Source organism: Lepidochelys kempii, chromosome 3 (assembly GCF_965140265.1).
Source record: "Lepidochelys kempii isolate rLepKem1 chromosome 3, rLepKem1.hap2, whole genome shotgun sequence".
NCBI lineage: Eukaryota > Metazoa > Chordata > Testudines > Cheloniidae > Lepidochelys > Lepidochelys kempii.
The window spans coordinates 9,240,259-9,257,375 of record NC_133258.1 but is presented as its reverse complement, the minus strand read 5'-3'; the positions used below and the strand labels follow the sequence as shown (position 1 = coordinate 9,257,375).

The 17,117-nt window shown below is 46.0% G+C and overlaps 1 protein-coding gene across 1 annotated transcript in view; it reads left to right on the top strand.

Moving 5' to 3' along the window:
* XKR6 (XK related 6) overlaps nucleotides 1-17,117 on the top strand; it is a 288,705-nt gene that overhangs the window by 255,273 nt on the left and 16,315 nt on the right. Inside the window, 1 exon segment of the mRNA XM_073335671.1 lies at nucleotides 4,715-4,911. Coding sequence (XP_073191772.1) covers nucleotides 4,715-4,911 — 197 coding nt within the window.

Here is a 17,117-nt window from a genome sequence, read left to right as displayed (position 1 = left end):
TATTCGACATTGGTGAGGCCTCATCTGGAGTACTGTGTCCAGTTTTGGGCCCCACACTTCAAGAAGGATGTAGATAAATTGGAGAGAGTCCAGCGAAGGGCAACAAAAATGATTAGGGGACTGGAACACATGAGTTATGAGGAGAGGCTGAGGGAGCTGGGATTGTTTAGCCTGCAGAAGAGAAGAATGAGGGGGGATTTGATAGCTGCTTTCAACTACCTGAAAGGGGGTTCCAAAGAGGATGGCTCTAGACTGTTCTCAATGGTAGCAGATGACAGAATGAGGAGTAATGGTCTCAAGTTGCAGTGGGGGAGGTTTAGATTGGATATTAGGAAAAACTTTTTCACTAAGAGGGTGGTGAAACACTGGAATGCATTACCTAGGGAGGTGGTAGAATCTCCTTCCTTAGAGGTTTTTAAGGTCAGGCTTGACAAAGCCCTGGCTGGGATGATTTAACTGGGAATTGGTCCTGCTTTGAGCAGGGGGTTGGACTAGATGACCTTCTGGGGTCCCTTCCAACCCTGATATTCTATGATTCTATGATTCTATTCGCAAAAAGAAAAGGAGGACTTGTGGCACCTTAGAGACTAACATTTCCGTTTCCATGGGCCATTTCCAGCAGTTGACAAGAATGTCTCAGGAACAGTGGAGGGTGGAGGGGGGGAATAAACAAGGGGAAATAGTTTACTTTGTGTAATGACCCATCCACTCCCAGTCTCTATTCAAGCCTAAGTTAATTGTATCCAGTTTGCAAATTAATTCCAAATCAGCAGTCTCTGGTTGGAGTCTGTTTTTGAAGTTTTTTGGTTGAAGAATTGCAACTTTTAGGTCTGTAATCCAGTGACCAAAGAGATTGAAGCGTTCTCCAACTGGTTTTTGAATGTTATAATTCTTGACGTCTGATTTGTGTCCATTTATTCTTTTACGTAGAGACTGTCCAGTTTGACCAATGTACATGGCAGAGGGGCATTGCTGGCACATGATGGCATATATCACATTGGTGGATGTGCAGGTGAATGAGCCTCTGATAGTGTGGCTGATGTGATTAGGCCCTGTGATGGTGTCCCCTGAATAGATATGTGGGCACAGTTGGCAACGAGCTTTGTTGCAAGGATAGGCTCCTGGGCTAGTGGTTCTGTTGTGTGGTGTGTGGTTGTTGGTGAGTATTTGCTTCAGGTTGGGGGGCTGTCTGTAAGCAAGAACTGGCCTGTCTCCCAAGATCTGTGAGCGTGATGGGTCGTCCTCCAGGATAGGTTGTAGATCCTTGATGATGCGTTGGAGAGGTTTTAGTTGGGGGCTGAAGGTGATGGCTAGTGGCATTCTGTTATTTTCTTTGTTGGGCCTGTCCTGTAGTAGGTGACTTCTGGGTACTCTTCTGGCTCTGTCAATCTGTTTCTTCACTTCAGCAGATGGGTATTGTAGTTGTAAGAATGCTTGATAGAGATCTTGTAGGTGTGTCTCTGTCTGAGGGGTTGGAGCAAATGCGGTTGTATCGTAGAGCTTGGCTGTAGACAATGGATTGTGTGGTGTGGTCTGGGTGAAAGCTGGAGGCATGTAGGTAGGAATAGTGGTCAGTAGGTTTCTGGTATAGGGTGGTGTTTATGTGACCATTGCTGATTAGCACAGTAGTGTCCAGGAAGTGGATCTCTTGTGTGGACTGGTCCAGGCTGAGGTTGATGGTGGGATGGAAATTGTTGAAATCATGGTGGAATTCTTCAAGGGCTTCTTTTCCATGGGTTCAGATGATGAAGATGTCATCAATGTAGCGCAAGTAGAGTAGGGGCGTTAGGGGACGAGAGCTGAGGAAGCGTTGTTCTAAGTCAGCCATAAAAATGTTGGTATACTGTGGGGCCATGCAGCTACCCATAGCAGTGCCGCTGATTTGAAGGTATACAGTGTCCCCAAATGTGAAATAGTTATGGGTGAGGACAAAGTCACAAAGTTCAGCCACCAGATTTGCCGTGACATTATCGGGGATACTGTTCCTGATGGCCTGTAGCCCATCTTTGTGTGGAATGTTGGTGTAGAGGGCTTCTACATCCATAGTGGCCAGGATGGTGTTTTCAGAAAGATCACCGATGGATTGTAGTTTCCTCAGGAAGTCAGTGGTGTCTCGAAGATAGCTGGGAGTGCTGGTAGCGTAGGGCCTGAGAAGGGAGTCTACATAGCCAGACAATCCTGCTGTCAGGGTCCGTACTAGGGCTTTTACCAGCATAACTCTATGCTGGCAAAAAATCACATCCCTAACTGATATAGTTATACCAATAACTTTTTAGTATATTCCAGTCCTTATCATGTTTGTACCATTCAAAATCAAGGTGTCTAATCAGTTAGCATCCGTGCAAAAGGTAGAGGTTTTGTACGCAGACAAAGAACAGGTTTTGCCAGATCCAATATAAAGAGAAATATATTTATGGAACTATTCAGGGAAACCAGTTTTAAAATAAATGAAATGAAATATTCCCTGAAGTATTTGGGAATCCGCTCTCACGCCCCCACACACACCCAAACCCTCTGCCCCAGTCCGGAGCCCCCTGCCGCACCCTGAACCCCTCATTTCTGGTCCCACCCTGGAGCCCACACTCCCAGCTGGAGCCCTCACCCCCTTCCGCACCCCAACACCCTGCCCCAGCCCGGCAAAAGTGAGTGAGGGTGGAGGAAAGCGAGCAACAGGGGAATGGAGTGAGCGGGGTGGGGGGAGGGGAGGGCCTCAGAAGGGGCAGGGTCTCCAGAAAGGGGCTGGGAAGGGGGAGGGACAAGGGTGTTTGGTTTTGTGTGATTAGAAAGTTGGTGACCCTACTTGAGCTGCCTGCACACTGCAGAACAACAGAGCTTGGACCCACATCACAGCAAGATGCGGGCTCTGACTGCCCTCCTCCCAGCAAGGTCCTAAGACCTAGGTGCTTGTTGACCTGAGTCAACCTGAGTCAGACTGCTTTCTGTGTGGACGGAAGGGGGTCTCGGGCCCAAACCTGATTCAGGAGGCCAGGCTTAGTGTGCTGGGTAGACACACCCTCTGAGTGCACCCCCTCAGGTTTTAGACCTCATGCCTTTGCCTCTCCTGAGGTGAAATTTCTCAGTTCTTCCCAGCCTTCTGTGCCCTGTCTATCAACTGTCCTTACCCTCCACATCTGAGTTCTGGCACCAGCAGTTAGTTCTTCCCCTGGGGTGTCTTAGATCAGTGCTGTACAGTGATCAGATAATTATTGTCTAGTTTTGCCTTAGGAACAAATCTTTTAGATTGTCAGAGGGAAAAGGCTGTTCAAACAACAAGCAGCCTGCACACGTCTTTCTTAGAGGATCGCCAGCCCCTGACAGGAACCTGGGCAGGCCTACCTTCTTCAGATACCCACAAGAGGCATCTGTGTCCCCGAACAACTACTGTCCTCCTCCTCTGTCCCCTGAGAGTGTTCCTTTTAAACCTGCCACAGTTTTTGCTCTTCTATATTCGCGGGCCTTTTCCTGTCCTGGCTTCATCTCTTAACAACTCTCAGAAGTGCTGAAAAGTGGTTTATGTTTAAGCCATTTCCCCCACTTCCTGCTTTTTTTACCCTACAACGCCCTATTAGATTAACCAAAATATTCACACAATAAACATCTCCTCTCAATAACCAGGTCAATATACAGAATTCACCAATTATTGCCAAGCAGCCCCAAATCTGTCTCCCAGTCCTCCTCAAAAAAACCCAACAATTACTTCCGCTACTTTCTCTCTTCAAGCATTTGGTTTCCCTTCAGAGGGAAAATAAACACTCCTGAATTCACCATTGTAGGAGTTCAGCCACAAAACATGTAAAGAAGGAAACTCCCTTCCAGGTGGCACATTTCAAATGACTGTAAGAGGCACTGTCGAGTAGTTTAGAATTTGCATTTTTGTTTGTAATGTTTTTTTTCTGCTGACTCCATCTATTGCCTCCCTTTAAGACCAGGGTTGGCCAGTGGAGTTCTACAGCGTGACTTGCGGCTGCTCTCACATTTAACATGGAGGTGCAGCCTGCTGCAGATCTAGGTCCCCGGATGTGATGCTATGTCTTAATCCAAAGCTGCGTCCTGTAGTCTTTGCAAGCCACTCCTCTGAGTTAAAGGTCAATGTGGCTGCACGCTGCGCTATCTAAGGGAAATTAGGTCGGCTCATTGGGTTCTTGGGAAGTGGCTAAGGTGGCTTTCAGTCAGCAAATATTAGGACTTCCCTGCCTGAAGAGAAGCATCAGATTCTGCCAGGATTATTCTATTCTGTTCTCATTCTTATACTGCCCTGGTCACCACAGTATCTGAGCACGGCCAGCCGTGCATTAAATGATGTGACTAGCATTTGCCACGTGTGATTTCCTCTCTCTCACTTTTCTCTCCAATGGGAAAACTGCGCGAGGTTTCTTTTTGCTTGTTTGTTTGAATGGACTTATTTGGGATTGGTTTATTTTATGTCTGCTGAGCTGGGCGCTGGCTACTGAAGTCTTGGCTGTACAGAAAGTGGTGATGTCGGAGGTGGTTCTTAGATCTTGTGGGAGTTCGTTTCACAGTCTTGGACCGGCCCCAGAGAAAGCTCTACATAGGACACATCTCCATAGAGAGAGAGCTCTCCCTCCTGCTCTGAGCTGTTATCCTTTCCTGGCCTACTGGTTCTTATTCCATTGGTTGCTATTTGACCCCCGCACCCCCGCCAGCTGTTGTCGCCAATGACTGATGGTCGGCTTGCTCCTTCCCTGTGCTGCAGGTATATCCGAACCATGTACCTGGGGATCCAGAGCCAGAGGCGGAAGGAACACCAACGGCGCTTCTACTGGGCTATGATGTACGAGTATGCAGACGTGAACATGCTGCGCCTCCTGGAGACTTTCCTGGAGAGCGCGCCCCAACTGGTGCTACAGCTCTGCATAATGATCCAAAAGAACCGTGCAGAAACATTACCATGTAAGTGGCCCATTTTCTCAGCCGCTGTTGGATGTTTTGTTGACCGACCACACTGTCGTGGAAGGTGCTGGCACTTTGGACAAAACTCGTTTCAGCTCCACGCTGCACTTGCTCAGTAAATTTCTGCTTGTGCTGCTGGAAAAAATACTCTACTACTTCAGTCTCTCATAGACCAGCCTGGTCATGAGGAGTGATCACAAGGCTGGGCACCAGGAATTCCTTAGCTCTGCTCCTGGTGCTGCCACTTACTTGCTGTGTAGCCTTGGGCAAATCACATGACCTTTTTCTGCCTCAGTCTTCCTGCCTGCAGAGGGGACAATAAAACATATCTGCCTCAGAGGGGTGTTGTGAGGGTTAACTGGTAAATGTTTGTGCCTTGTTTAGACTGTGCAAAGTGCTATATAAAGTGCTACGTTTCATAGATACAGACAAGGTGGTCACCCTTAAAAAGTCCACTTTTGCCATGAGTTCAAACACGCTTTTTGGTACCACAGTTCTGAACTAGTCTAAGAATAGGGAAAAACTGTATTATCTCAAAAAAAAAAAAAAAAAAAGAGTACTTGTGGCACCTTAGAGACTAACAAATTTATTTGAGCACAAGCTTTCGTGAGCTACAGCTCACTTCATCGGATGCATGCAGTGGAAAATACAGTGGGGAGATTTTATATACACAAAGAACATGAAACAATGGGTGTTACCATACACACTGTAACAAGAGTGATCAGGTAAGGTGAGCTGTTACCAGCACGAGAGCACATGCATCCGATGAAGTGAGCTATAGCTCACGAAAGCTTATGCTCAAATAAATTTGTTCTTTTTGTGGATACAGACTAACACGGCTACTCTGAAACCTGTATTATCTCAGACACCATGTGTGCTAACCATCAGCAAGTGCTGCCATTTTCATGGCAAGCATTGTATATACAGACAGCAAGACTTGTCTTAAGCAACACTTCATTGCTTTAGTAGATGCAGGACCAAATTCACCACTGGCGTAAGTGGTTCAACTCCATTGACCAGTATGCTGCATTGAGTGGGCTGCATGTTTTGCTAACATCTGCACTGCAAAGCTTGGTGAATGAAGAGTTTCCTAAGCATGCCACGTTCCTTGCTAAGGTACAAGATTGGCGGGCACTTTCTCAATCCAGTTGTATATACCTTTCCCTGTCAAGTACAATTTCATGCAAAAATAAATGAAATACAAAGAGAAACCATCAAGAAAGTAACATCCAAGATTTCTCTTAAGGAGACAAAAACCAAGGGAAAAGGAGGTAATATTAAAAAGCGACTGTGTAGAAAAGATCACCCACTGTCTTGCTCAATGTATTGGCTCCCTGTGGACCTTTGACTCCTATCTACTGATTACAATTTTTTAGTGCTGTTAGTACTGCAGACCCAAGCCAGCTCTGGGAGGGTAAACTGGATTTGATTCTGCCGTGGGCCCGTGAACAAAATTGTCAGCGAATGCCCCTGTTTCCCCCGCCATTTAAAATCACATGGGAGCGGAACACTTACTCCCGAACCTGTGTGGCTTTTTGGGAGCCATGCTTCATCATCCTTGCTTGGATTAGTCCTGTAGGCTGCGAATCCACTGGAAATCCCGATGCAACCCCAGTGCACCCCTGACTAGATTGACGGTACAGTGCTAATAACAGGCAAAGTCAGTGACAACTAATTATAGTCAGCAGAGCAATCAGATATGACTGAAGACACATTGGGAAGGGGGTTTGACACTAAATTCACCTCAGTTTTTAAAATAAGCAGTTTTTATATTTAATTTCTCATGTGGTTCCTCTCGACTTAATAGGATTTAGAGAAACTCCTGATGCCCTTCCACTGATGTCATGAGTGCTTTGTGTAAACTTTTTGCTGGGAATTTGTCTGACCAAGGCTACTGTATTCTATACAAGTAGCATTGTACGTCTATTGAGGGTAGCCTGATCCTGCAAAACTCTGGCTATTGGCTGCTGTTAATCCAAAAGAGATTTTCAGTGTAAATCTTAATTTTGCAACGCCCTGTTGAAATCTATGGGACATTATGTGGTACATGCATTATACTTCTCCTGTAATAAACAGTATGTAACCTACTGTGTATTTAAGAAGGGAACAGCAAGAATTACAGTAAGTGCGTGGTCCACTTTTCAAACCAGAATGCCAAAAGTTAGGTTTTAAATGACTACTTAGGCATCTAAACTGTGGGTGTGTCTTCACTGTAGAGTTAGCCCGGGTGAGCTGCACTGGGATCAGCCTAGCCCAGGTGTGTGCAGCCACACTGCAAAGCCCTGCCCAAGTTACTGAGGCCTGACCTATCCCTAAAACTTAGGTCGACCTAACTTCCTCGCTCAGGTCTGTGAAAAATGTTGCTCTGCGTGAGGTACTTAATGTACTTAACCATTAATATAGAGATGCCCTAAGTGCTCATGGGTGCTGCACTCCCCTCGTGTGCCACTGGGACTTCCGGGGGCCTATCCCATGGTTCTTTGCACTGCAGTCAGCTGAGCCACTCTATCATTCTTTGCCAGCGAACTGTGGGAGAACTTGTCTGTCCCTTTGGGCACGGGGGGGGAACAGCAGTGGAGGACTATAGGCATGTGAGTGGTTTAGCCTGCGTCCTCACTGCAAAGTGGGCAGTTGCCAGCCTGTGTGAAAGTGGCACCCGTGCTCTAATGCACATCCCCAGCTGGGCCAGTTAGCTTGTGTTGGAAGCATCACTAAACTCAGGTGAGAGGTTTTCATGTGTGGATGACAGGGAGGTTTGGGGCAACACCCAAGTAAGAGCCATCAGCTATGTCTGCTGTACAGAGTCCATGCCAGTATAGCTATGTTGGCATAGCCCCATAGGGTAGATTCAGTGTACACCTTCTGCTGGGCTAAGAACACCACCTCCCCAAATGAGATCAGCTATGTCAACAGAACCATTCTTCTATCCGCAAAGCTGTATCTACACGGTGGGGTTTGTTGGTATAGCTCTGTTGGCCAAGGGTGTGGTTTTTTCCCTGCCCTTGACTGACATAGCTTAGCTGGTATAAGTTTTAAGTGTAGGCCAAGCCAAAGTTAATTCTGAGGTAAAGCTATATCTTTGCGTGTTTAGACTGGAGCTGGGTGAATGCTGGATAAAGTGGTTGCAAACTTACTTTTCTTAAAGGCTGTTCACATGCCTTGTCCTTCCCTCTTTGCAAACAGTTGTGCGGTTGTGGCTTTGTTCACGTGAATGCTTGGATAATAGCTATTGTTTGTAAATCTTCATGTGTGCCTGCAAACCAGGGTCGTCGTGGGCAAATAGCCATGTTTGCTAGTCTCTGTTCATTCTTTGCCAGTCCTCATTCTCTTGTTGAAAAGTTTCAGTCATCCTGCCAGGGTGCGGTAACCACGTCATGTGACTTAGAGTACCTGCTCCCCCACAGCAATGAGTCATGGAGCTCAGGTCAACTGACCTGAGCTCATGCTTCAGGGCTAGAAATAGCAGCATAGATGTTCCCAGTGAGACCCACCATCCTCCCTGGGTTTCAGAGCCCAGCCTCCAGAGCAGCTATACTGATCTTTTTAGCCCTGTAATGCAAGTCCCACCAGTCCAAGTCAGTTGACCCAGGCTCTGAGATTCGCTGGCGGGGCAGAGGGGATTGTGCAGTGTAGACGTATCCTTAGCTAAACAATCACACACAATAATGAACAGTGACTAGTGGAACAGAACAATTTACGAACTATCCAGAGGCTGAAATTTATTGGCTTAGACTAGTTGGTAAATTCATAGAACAGGGAATACGCTGCCAGAAAGCAGGATTTGTTCTGGAACAGGCCAGATTTGTGATCTCAGAATAGGCCAAATCCAATGGATAATTTGCATCCAGCTCTATTTCGTTGCCAAGTTTCCATTTTGGTCCTTAAATTCAGCTGTAGATACCTACCTTTGGACAGCCAAGTTTGAAAATGAGTTAACTTCTTGCTGTATGGTGGGATTTTCAGAAGTGTTCCTTCCAAACCATGCTCAAGATCTGTTTTGCGACAGGGTAAAAAAAATAATCTGGTGAACTTCAAGAATGCTTTAAAAAAAAAAAAAGGACCCCAAAAGCCATCCTGCATCTGCAAAACTAATGCATGTCCGTGACTTTGCTCTGCAAAATCATCCTGATTTATACAACCCATAACTAAGGAAAGCTGGATATAGAGGACCCCATAGATTACCCTTTCTATTCTGGAATGAAGATCCAATGGATCATCTGTCTCTTCCAGTCCAGGATTATCAAGGCGTCAAAGCTGGCTTAAATAAATCATCTGCTCTTCGCAAGCAGAACCCCCCCACTTTTCTTACTAGAACGTTTTCATGGGAACCTGCAAGGGAAAGGTGTCTTTGTGTACAGGAATTTTTGTATCACACAATTCTAGAACATGGACTAGAGATGGAAAAGCCCTGTCAGATCATCCAGTCCATCTGCCTGCCAATGCAGGATTGTCCCCTGGTCCTGTTTTCTAATGCTCTCTATAAAAGACATTGCTTTTGGTTGAGTTGTATGAAAGCGAGTAGGGAAAAAGTCACAAAACGTTGCCTGGGTGGAAAGGATTACTCCTGGTGCCACTCTGAGGGCCCACCCTATAAAGTGACCCACCCACCAGCAGCCTTGCGTGTTCCTCCTTGCAGGAGTAGGTTGGTCATATGTGCCATGATTAGAGAAGCAGGTCCTTATTGCAGGATAGGGTGGAGAAGAAGCACCTGGTATAGTCTGGTGCCATGCAAAAGGGTGGGAAAACTGGGGGAGGAATCATGGAGGACTCTTGAGTTTTGATAAAAATCAGTGCTGAAGATTTGCTCTGATTCAATGCAGAATTTTCCATAATGAGCTAAGGACCCAACCCAGCAAAGCACTTAAGCATGTGCATAACTTTCAGCACACAAATAACCGGATTGCAAGGCCACTGGTGAGCTACAAGCTACATATGGGCATACGCGCTTTGCGATATGCGAGTTTATGTTTCCTGGTCCCCCGCCCAGTTACCCAGGCAATAATGACTGAGAGCTATTTGGTGGCCTGTTTGGAATGAGTTGTTTGTCTCAGTCCGGTTCCCAGCAGTCAGGCGTCCACATCAAAAAGCCATCAGCGCCGCTGGCAATGGGCATGAAGAATGCTCTGCTCACTCACTCTTAGAGTACATCAGGCCTGAGACACATTGGCTGCGAGCAGCGTGGTGGGCTGTCAAGGTTCCTTCCCCACTCTGAACTCTAGGATACAGATGTGGGGACCTGCATGAAAACATCCTAAGCTTACTTTTACCAGCTTAGGTTAAAACTTCCCCAAGGTACAAAATTATTTTACCCTTGGATTTCCACTGCCACCACCAAACTTTATCTGGGTTTACTGGGAAACGTGGTTTGGACACGTCTTTCCCCACAAAATCCTTCCAACCCTTGCACCCCACTTCCTGGGGAAGGTTTGGTAAAAATCCTCACCAATTTGCATTGGTGACCACAGACCCAAACCCTTGGATCTTAGAACAATGAAAAAGCATTCAGTTTTCTTACAAGAAGACTTTTAATAGAAGTAAAGGAATCACCTCTGTAAAATCAGGATGGTAGATACCTTACAGGGTAATTAGATTCAAAACATAGAGAATCCCTCTAGGCAAAACCTTAAGTTACAAAAAAGACACACAGACAGGAATATTCATTCTATTCAGCACAGCTATTTTCTCAGCCATTTAAAGAAATCATAATCTAACACATACCTAGCTAGATTACTTACTAAGTTCTAAGACTCCATTCCTGTTCTGTCCCCGGCCAAAGCATCATACAGACACAGACCCTTTGTTTTTCTCCCTCCTCCCAGCTTTTGAAAGTATCTTGTTTCCTCATTGGTCATTTTGGTCAGGTGCCAGCGAGGTTACCTTTAGCTTCTTAACCTTTACAGGTAAGAGGATTTTTCCTCTGGCCAGGAGGGATTTTAAAGGGGTTTACCTTTCCCTTTATATTTATGACAGGGGCACTTACGTTGCTGTGCTGCTCCGATTCTGAAAATAAAAGACCAGTTAAGTCAGTAGGAGTTTTTCCGTTGATTTCAGTGGGCTTTGGATCAGTCCCCAGGGCTGTCACTTCAGTCCCCAGGGCTGTCAATTCAGCAGCTTTCTCCATCACACATTCGCTTTTCTTACAGCTCCAGTGAGGACCCTTTTGCTGAGGTCTCACCTCTTGATATCAAGAATATTCCATGTGACCACAGATTAAAGTGACACGTCCTTTACAGGAAAAACAACCGCCACATGCAATGAAGTGAGTGAAATCTATAGCGGAGTTTGTAAACGATGGCTCTTGATGCCAATCATTATTAGCTCTTTACATCTTCAGAGCACTGTGCAAACATTAACTTAGGTGATCCTCACTCTGAGCAGCATACAAATAGGGAAACTGAGGCATAAGGAAGTGGAGTGATTTGCCCAAAGTCCCACTATGGCAGATTCATGATTAGAACTCAGAAGTGCCTGGCTACTGTTCCAATATACAGTCTACTGTGCGCCTGCTGCCTCTCGTTGATTGGTAAAGTATATGAACATTAATCTATTTGAATCCAACACTTGCTGTAGAAAGCAGGTCTGGTATTCAGGTCAGTCAACCAGTAAAGCATGTTACTCTGGATAAGCAGAGAACACATCTTTACTAATGAGATGTGCAAAAAGAGAGTGCATCATATATTTCTGTGACTGCTGCCAACCGATCAGCAAAGAATTCAAGTTGCAACAATTTGGCTTGAAAACAATCCAATTAAAATTGACAGAATATTCAACAAGCAATTTCTGAGACATGCTTGGTGGTTTCTGCAGTTGGAAAGTCTGGGGGAGGATCCTGATCTCTAAAGTGCTGCAACCGTACTGAGCTAGTTAAGACTGTTGCCGAGATGACTTTTGTCCCAAATGGCAGCTGATGATTTCATTCTCAGGGCCCATTCTCTACGTTCAGGTTTTCACATGGGCACTCGCTGATGGGAACCCTCGTCTGACCCCACCATTTCCCTATTGCAGAAGCCAGCTGACGAGCCACTCAAAGGGGCAATGGACGTTTGCAATAGGGAAACTAATGCATGTTTTGATCTCTGTAGGACAAGCCTGCCTGCCACTTGGGAAGGTGACGTTTGTTAACATATTGAAGATCCAGTCTCAAACTCAATCCTGTACACATGTGAATTTCTGGGAAGGCAAATGTGCGGGGAGAAAAACCAAGTATGGCTTTACTCTAGATGATCTAGTGGAGTTGAATTTTGGTCTGATCTAAGTCACTTAAACCACTGCAGAGTGTATTGTGCACTGAAAAAAGAGGTTCATAACATATCTTTTGTACTTGATTTCTATAGTGCCGGCTGCTATTAGATTGCAAGACAACACCTGCTGCACGAAGTAAGGCTTAGTCACCGGGGCACAGTCCTCACAGCAGTACTTTGCCAGTCTTATTTAATGATTCCAGCTGTATGTACTGTTGCACAGGTGTTGAGATACTCCTTCCTTCTTCTTTTCAGGAAACAACTCCCCTTACCTGCAATTACACTGAGACATTGCACCAGCTCACAAAATAAAAAAGATTTATAAAGGGTACGGTGACTAAGGTGAGCGCTGCTGACATGTGTCCTCTAAACATACTGAGGGAAGCACCCTTACATTACCCAATGAGTGTGAATCACGTCGTTTGTTTCTTAGATTTCTTTTAAATGGGCTAAAAGCATTTTCAGGATGATGTGACTGAAGCAGTTTCTGTAATAGGCATTAATCCTTTATGTGCCTCTGGCCAGCCTCCAAACAGAGGCATCCTCTGGGTCTGCATTCTATGGGCATGTCTACACTACAGCCCTGACATACGTAGACTTACAGTCACTGCAGTAGTTACTGTCCACACTACCCTCCTCCTATTGGCGGTGCACGTCCTCACCAGGAGCGCTTCCATTGATTGAAAAGGGACAGTGTGGGGGTCTGAAAGCCAGGGTTCTCAGCTCTGCGCAGCTCCTCTTTGGGAGCCCAGCTGCTCTCCAGGGGGCAGGGAGCCTCCAGGCAGCAGCCCGGGTGGGAGTGGGGAGCTGGGGGAAGCCAGGCTCTAGCTGTCTGGCTTTCTTGTCAATTTCACGGCTCCAGCTAATGTAAGTAACACAGTGTTTACACAGACACCCTAACTACACTGACCTAAGCCCTACGCCTCTCATGGAGGTGGAGTTATTATGTTGGTGTAGTGGGGCACTTACATGGGCGGGACAAGGCTGTCGTGTGTACGCTGACATAATTAGGTCAATGTAAGTTGCCTTATGTTGATCTAACTGTGTAGTGTAGGCCAGGCCTATGTGTTGATGTGTTGTGGGAAACCTTGGCATTCCCTTTCCAAAAATGCAGTTATGTGAGGTTGCGGTGTTTAGCAGCAGGCAGAGGGTTAATTTACTTACATGACTGTATAATGCATACACCGAGTGTGTGTTGCTTTTCCCCTGTACTGGTTAGCCCACTAGAGGATAATGGCCTCCTACTGTTATCAGTTATTGGAGATACTCCTTTAGCTCAGGTAGCATAGAGCTTGGCTGAAGATTGCAGGTTCAAACCCTTCAGGTGTCCTTGGTGTGTAGGGGAGGGGGTGATTACAATTACTTATAGAAAAAAATCCACACTAGTATTTCTAATAAATAACTTGTTTTAAGTGTAATTATTCAGAGTATAACAGGCTGCACACACATTTTTGCAGAGCTCCTGTCACTCTGTGCTGTGCAGATAAGTGCTTCTAAGTTGCTTTTGTAGATAAACAATACCGAGCTCTGTCCAGGCCAAGGTGCTATAACAGCTATCAAGTGTACAGTAACTTCCTTTCCCAACCACCCCACTCTCACCACTGCCCCCCCTCCACGACATATGGTAATTGGGCTTGTGGTTCTCTTTCTAGCTCTGCTGAAGACTTGCTGGATGACTTTAGGCGTGTCACTTAGGCCAGCATTTTCCAACCCGCGTGTCCAAAGTTAGTCATGCAAAGCCATATTTAGGCACGCAAGGTATGGACAAGCTTCAGTAGGAGGTGAGATTGAAAAGATTGGGCCCGTTTGACGAGAATATCCAGAGTTCTCCTACTCAATTATAACCAACGTTTTAGAAGGAGTGCTAAACCTCATGCTTCAGGGCTTAAGCCAATCTCTAACTATTAGAGAGTAGTAGGAGACAATGTTGGGGCAGGTTGCCCCACATCTGCCAGTTGCAGGGTTCTTACATGTTCCTCTGAAGGATTTGGTGCTGGCCGCTGTCACAGGCATAATGCTAGGCTAGATGGACTGAAGGTCTGATCCAGTCTGGCAATATGTTTACAGAGGAGACAGTTAGGGGAGATGTTAGAAGCATACAAAATAATAAACAAAGCCTGTAGAGTAGGTAAGTCAGGAGCAGCTAGTCACCTTCTCTCACGGTACATAAATGGTGCCTTCAGTTATAACCCTGGGGGGGACTGGTGTAGAGCCCTGCAGCAAGACTGGGATCCCGTGAGTCGGCAGGACCCGCTGCCATAAGAGCAGGAGTGGGATTTTTAATCGTCCCGCGCAGGGCTCTATGGTCAATGAAACTGAAAGGCAACATGATGAAAAGTGATCAAAGGAAATCCTTTTTTACACTATACATATTTAACCTGTGGAACTCATTGCCTGAAGATATCATTGAGACCAAGAGCTTGCTAGGATTCTAAAAAAGGATTGACATTTGTGTGGGCAATGAGAACATCCAAAGTGCATTGGACTGCTAAAAAAATGTTTTAGGAAGGATATTAACCTTTCTAGTTTAGGACATAAACCAACCACTCACTGATAGGAAGGGCAGGTTATTCCATAATTATCCACTAGGGGCTTGCTCTGAAACCTCTGGTCAGGCCACTGTCACATGCACAGGTACTGAGCTATGTGGACTGCACAGGTCTAATCTGGTATGTTATTTCCTACCTGCCTATGCACATGACTCTAACTGGGACACAGGTTGGTTGGTTGGTTTGTCCCATAAAGAAACCAAAATGGTGGCTGTTAGTATCAGGAAACTATGAAAAGAGCACATCGTACAGGAATCAGTTCCTCCTACCCATGACCATACACTGGCACTGAAATGTTTGCCTAACCTCCCACTTTCCTGACATGGGGTTCGTCAGTGCTCCAGGCCTCTGTTATGCATCTCCAGCTCAGCAGGTTTCAAACCTGGGGGAAAGAATGATGCCATGTTTGCTTCTGTCAAGTGGTTTCTGTCTCAGTTAAAGATTGAGGGCCAGATCCTCAACTGATGTACATTGGTGTAGCTCCACTTAAGTCAATGGTGCTCCTCTGACCCACACCAACTGAGGATCCGGCCCACAGGCTGCAAGGTCATTCTGCTGTCAGTTCAACCATGCCACCCTGTGGGTCTCATGCGTTCATTTTGTACAGATTACAAGGTAAATGAATGCAGCTGAAAGCTGCATCCCAGGAGCCAAATTCCATCCAAGTGGGAGCTCTCACAGTGAGTGTGAGGGAGAAAAGATTAACTTAATATGTGAATGTGCTGCTATGCTGGGGACCAGAGTGCAAGCTCAGACTTCCCCAAGCTGAGAGAGGCTGGGGGCACTATGAAGCAACATGTTAAACCTATGGGTTCAGGGTGGAAATGTCCTTGTGTTGCCCGTGAATAATACCCCCATTCCATGGCTGAGGATCAGAGCAGCCTTGACTGGTTCCTTAGAAAAGGTCGGTTCAGCTGCCCTTCACATGGGAGTGGAAAAGAAATGGGAACGGGGGAGTCCCTCCATGCTCAACACCCTGCTCACAAAGACCATAGGGCTTAAATAAGTATTTTCTACTTCCTTTCTGATGCTTTCAGGGAGTTGGATGGAGATTCATAGCACAGTTGCATATAATTAGTCTTGTATTAATAATCTATTTAAAGTAAAGCTGGACCAAAAGTGGAACCTTAGATCTGAGCCTTTTCTAATGTCCAAGTGGGAGTCAGGTGTTTGGATTCAAATCCCTGTATCTGAACTCCCCCTATTGGTTCTAGTTTGGATCCAAACCCAGAAACATTCTATTTTCCAGATTCAAACTACTTATCTACCTACAGTGTCCTACCTAAGCTATCTGTGCCTTTCCAAGGAACCGATGGTGGTGCTGTATGTTAAATTCAAAGGAGCTCAGGAATCTCACAAGAAGAGCTTGTGAGACCTTGGCCCTGCTGAAGCCGAAGCCATAGCTAACCCCTAGTCTGCTTCAATCCTGAATCCAAATCCTATCCTAAACCTGATCTGAACTCCACCTCTTTGGCCCATCTCTCATTTAAATCACACTGCAGTTTCTGAAAATTCCTGTATAACAGGTTGTTCCTTGCAGATGTCATTTCTGTAATTAGCAGACAGTTTTTATCTCTTTTGCTGGTATCGCATCCCGAAAGTTGGCATGGTGCTCATGACTTTAATCCTTAGGAAACTAGCTGATTCCCTGGTGCATAGAATCATAGAATCATAGAATATCAGGGTTGGAAGGGACCCCAGAAGGTCATCTAGTCCAACCCCCTGCTCAAAGCAGGACCAATTCCCAGTTAAATCATCCCAGCCAGGGCTTTGTCAAGCCTGACCTTAAAAACCTCTAAGGAAGGAGATTCTACCACCTCCCTAGGTAACGCATTCCAGTGTTTCACCACCCTCTTAGTGAAAAAGTTTTTCCTAATATCCAATCTAAACCTCCCCCACTGCAACTTGAGACCATTACTCCTCGTTCTGTCATCTGCTACCATTGAGAACAGTCTAGAGCCATCCTCTTTGGAACCCCCTTTCAGGTAGTTGAAAGCAGCTATCAAATCCCCCCTCATTCTTCTCTTCTGCAGGCTAAACAATCCCAGCTCCCTCAGCCTCTCCTCATAACTCATGTGTTCCAGTCCCCTAATCATTTTTGTTGCCCTTCGCTGGACTCTCTCCAATTTATCCACATCCTTCTTGAAGTGTGGGGCCCAAAACTGGACACAGTACTCCAGATGAGGCCTCACCAATGTCGAATAGAGGGGAACGATCACGTCCCTTGATCTGCTCGCTATGCCCCTACTTATACATCCCAAAATGCCATTGGCCTTCTTGGCAACAAGGGCACACTGCTGACTCATATCCAGCTTCTCGTCCACTGTCACCCCTAGGTCCTTTTCTGCAGAACTGCTGCCTAGCCATTCGGTCCCTAGTCTGTAGCTGTGCATTGGGTTCTTCCGTCCTAAGTGCA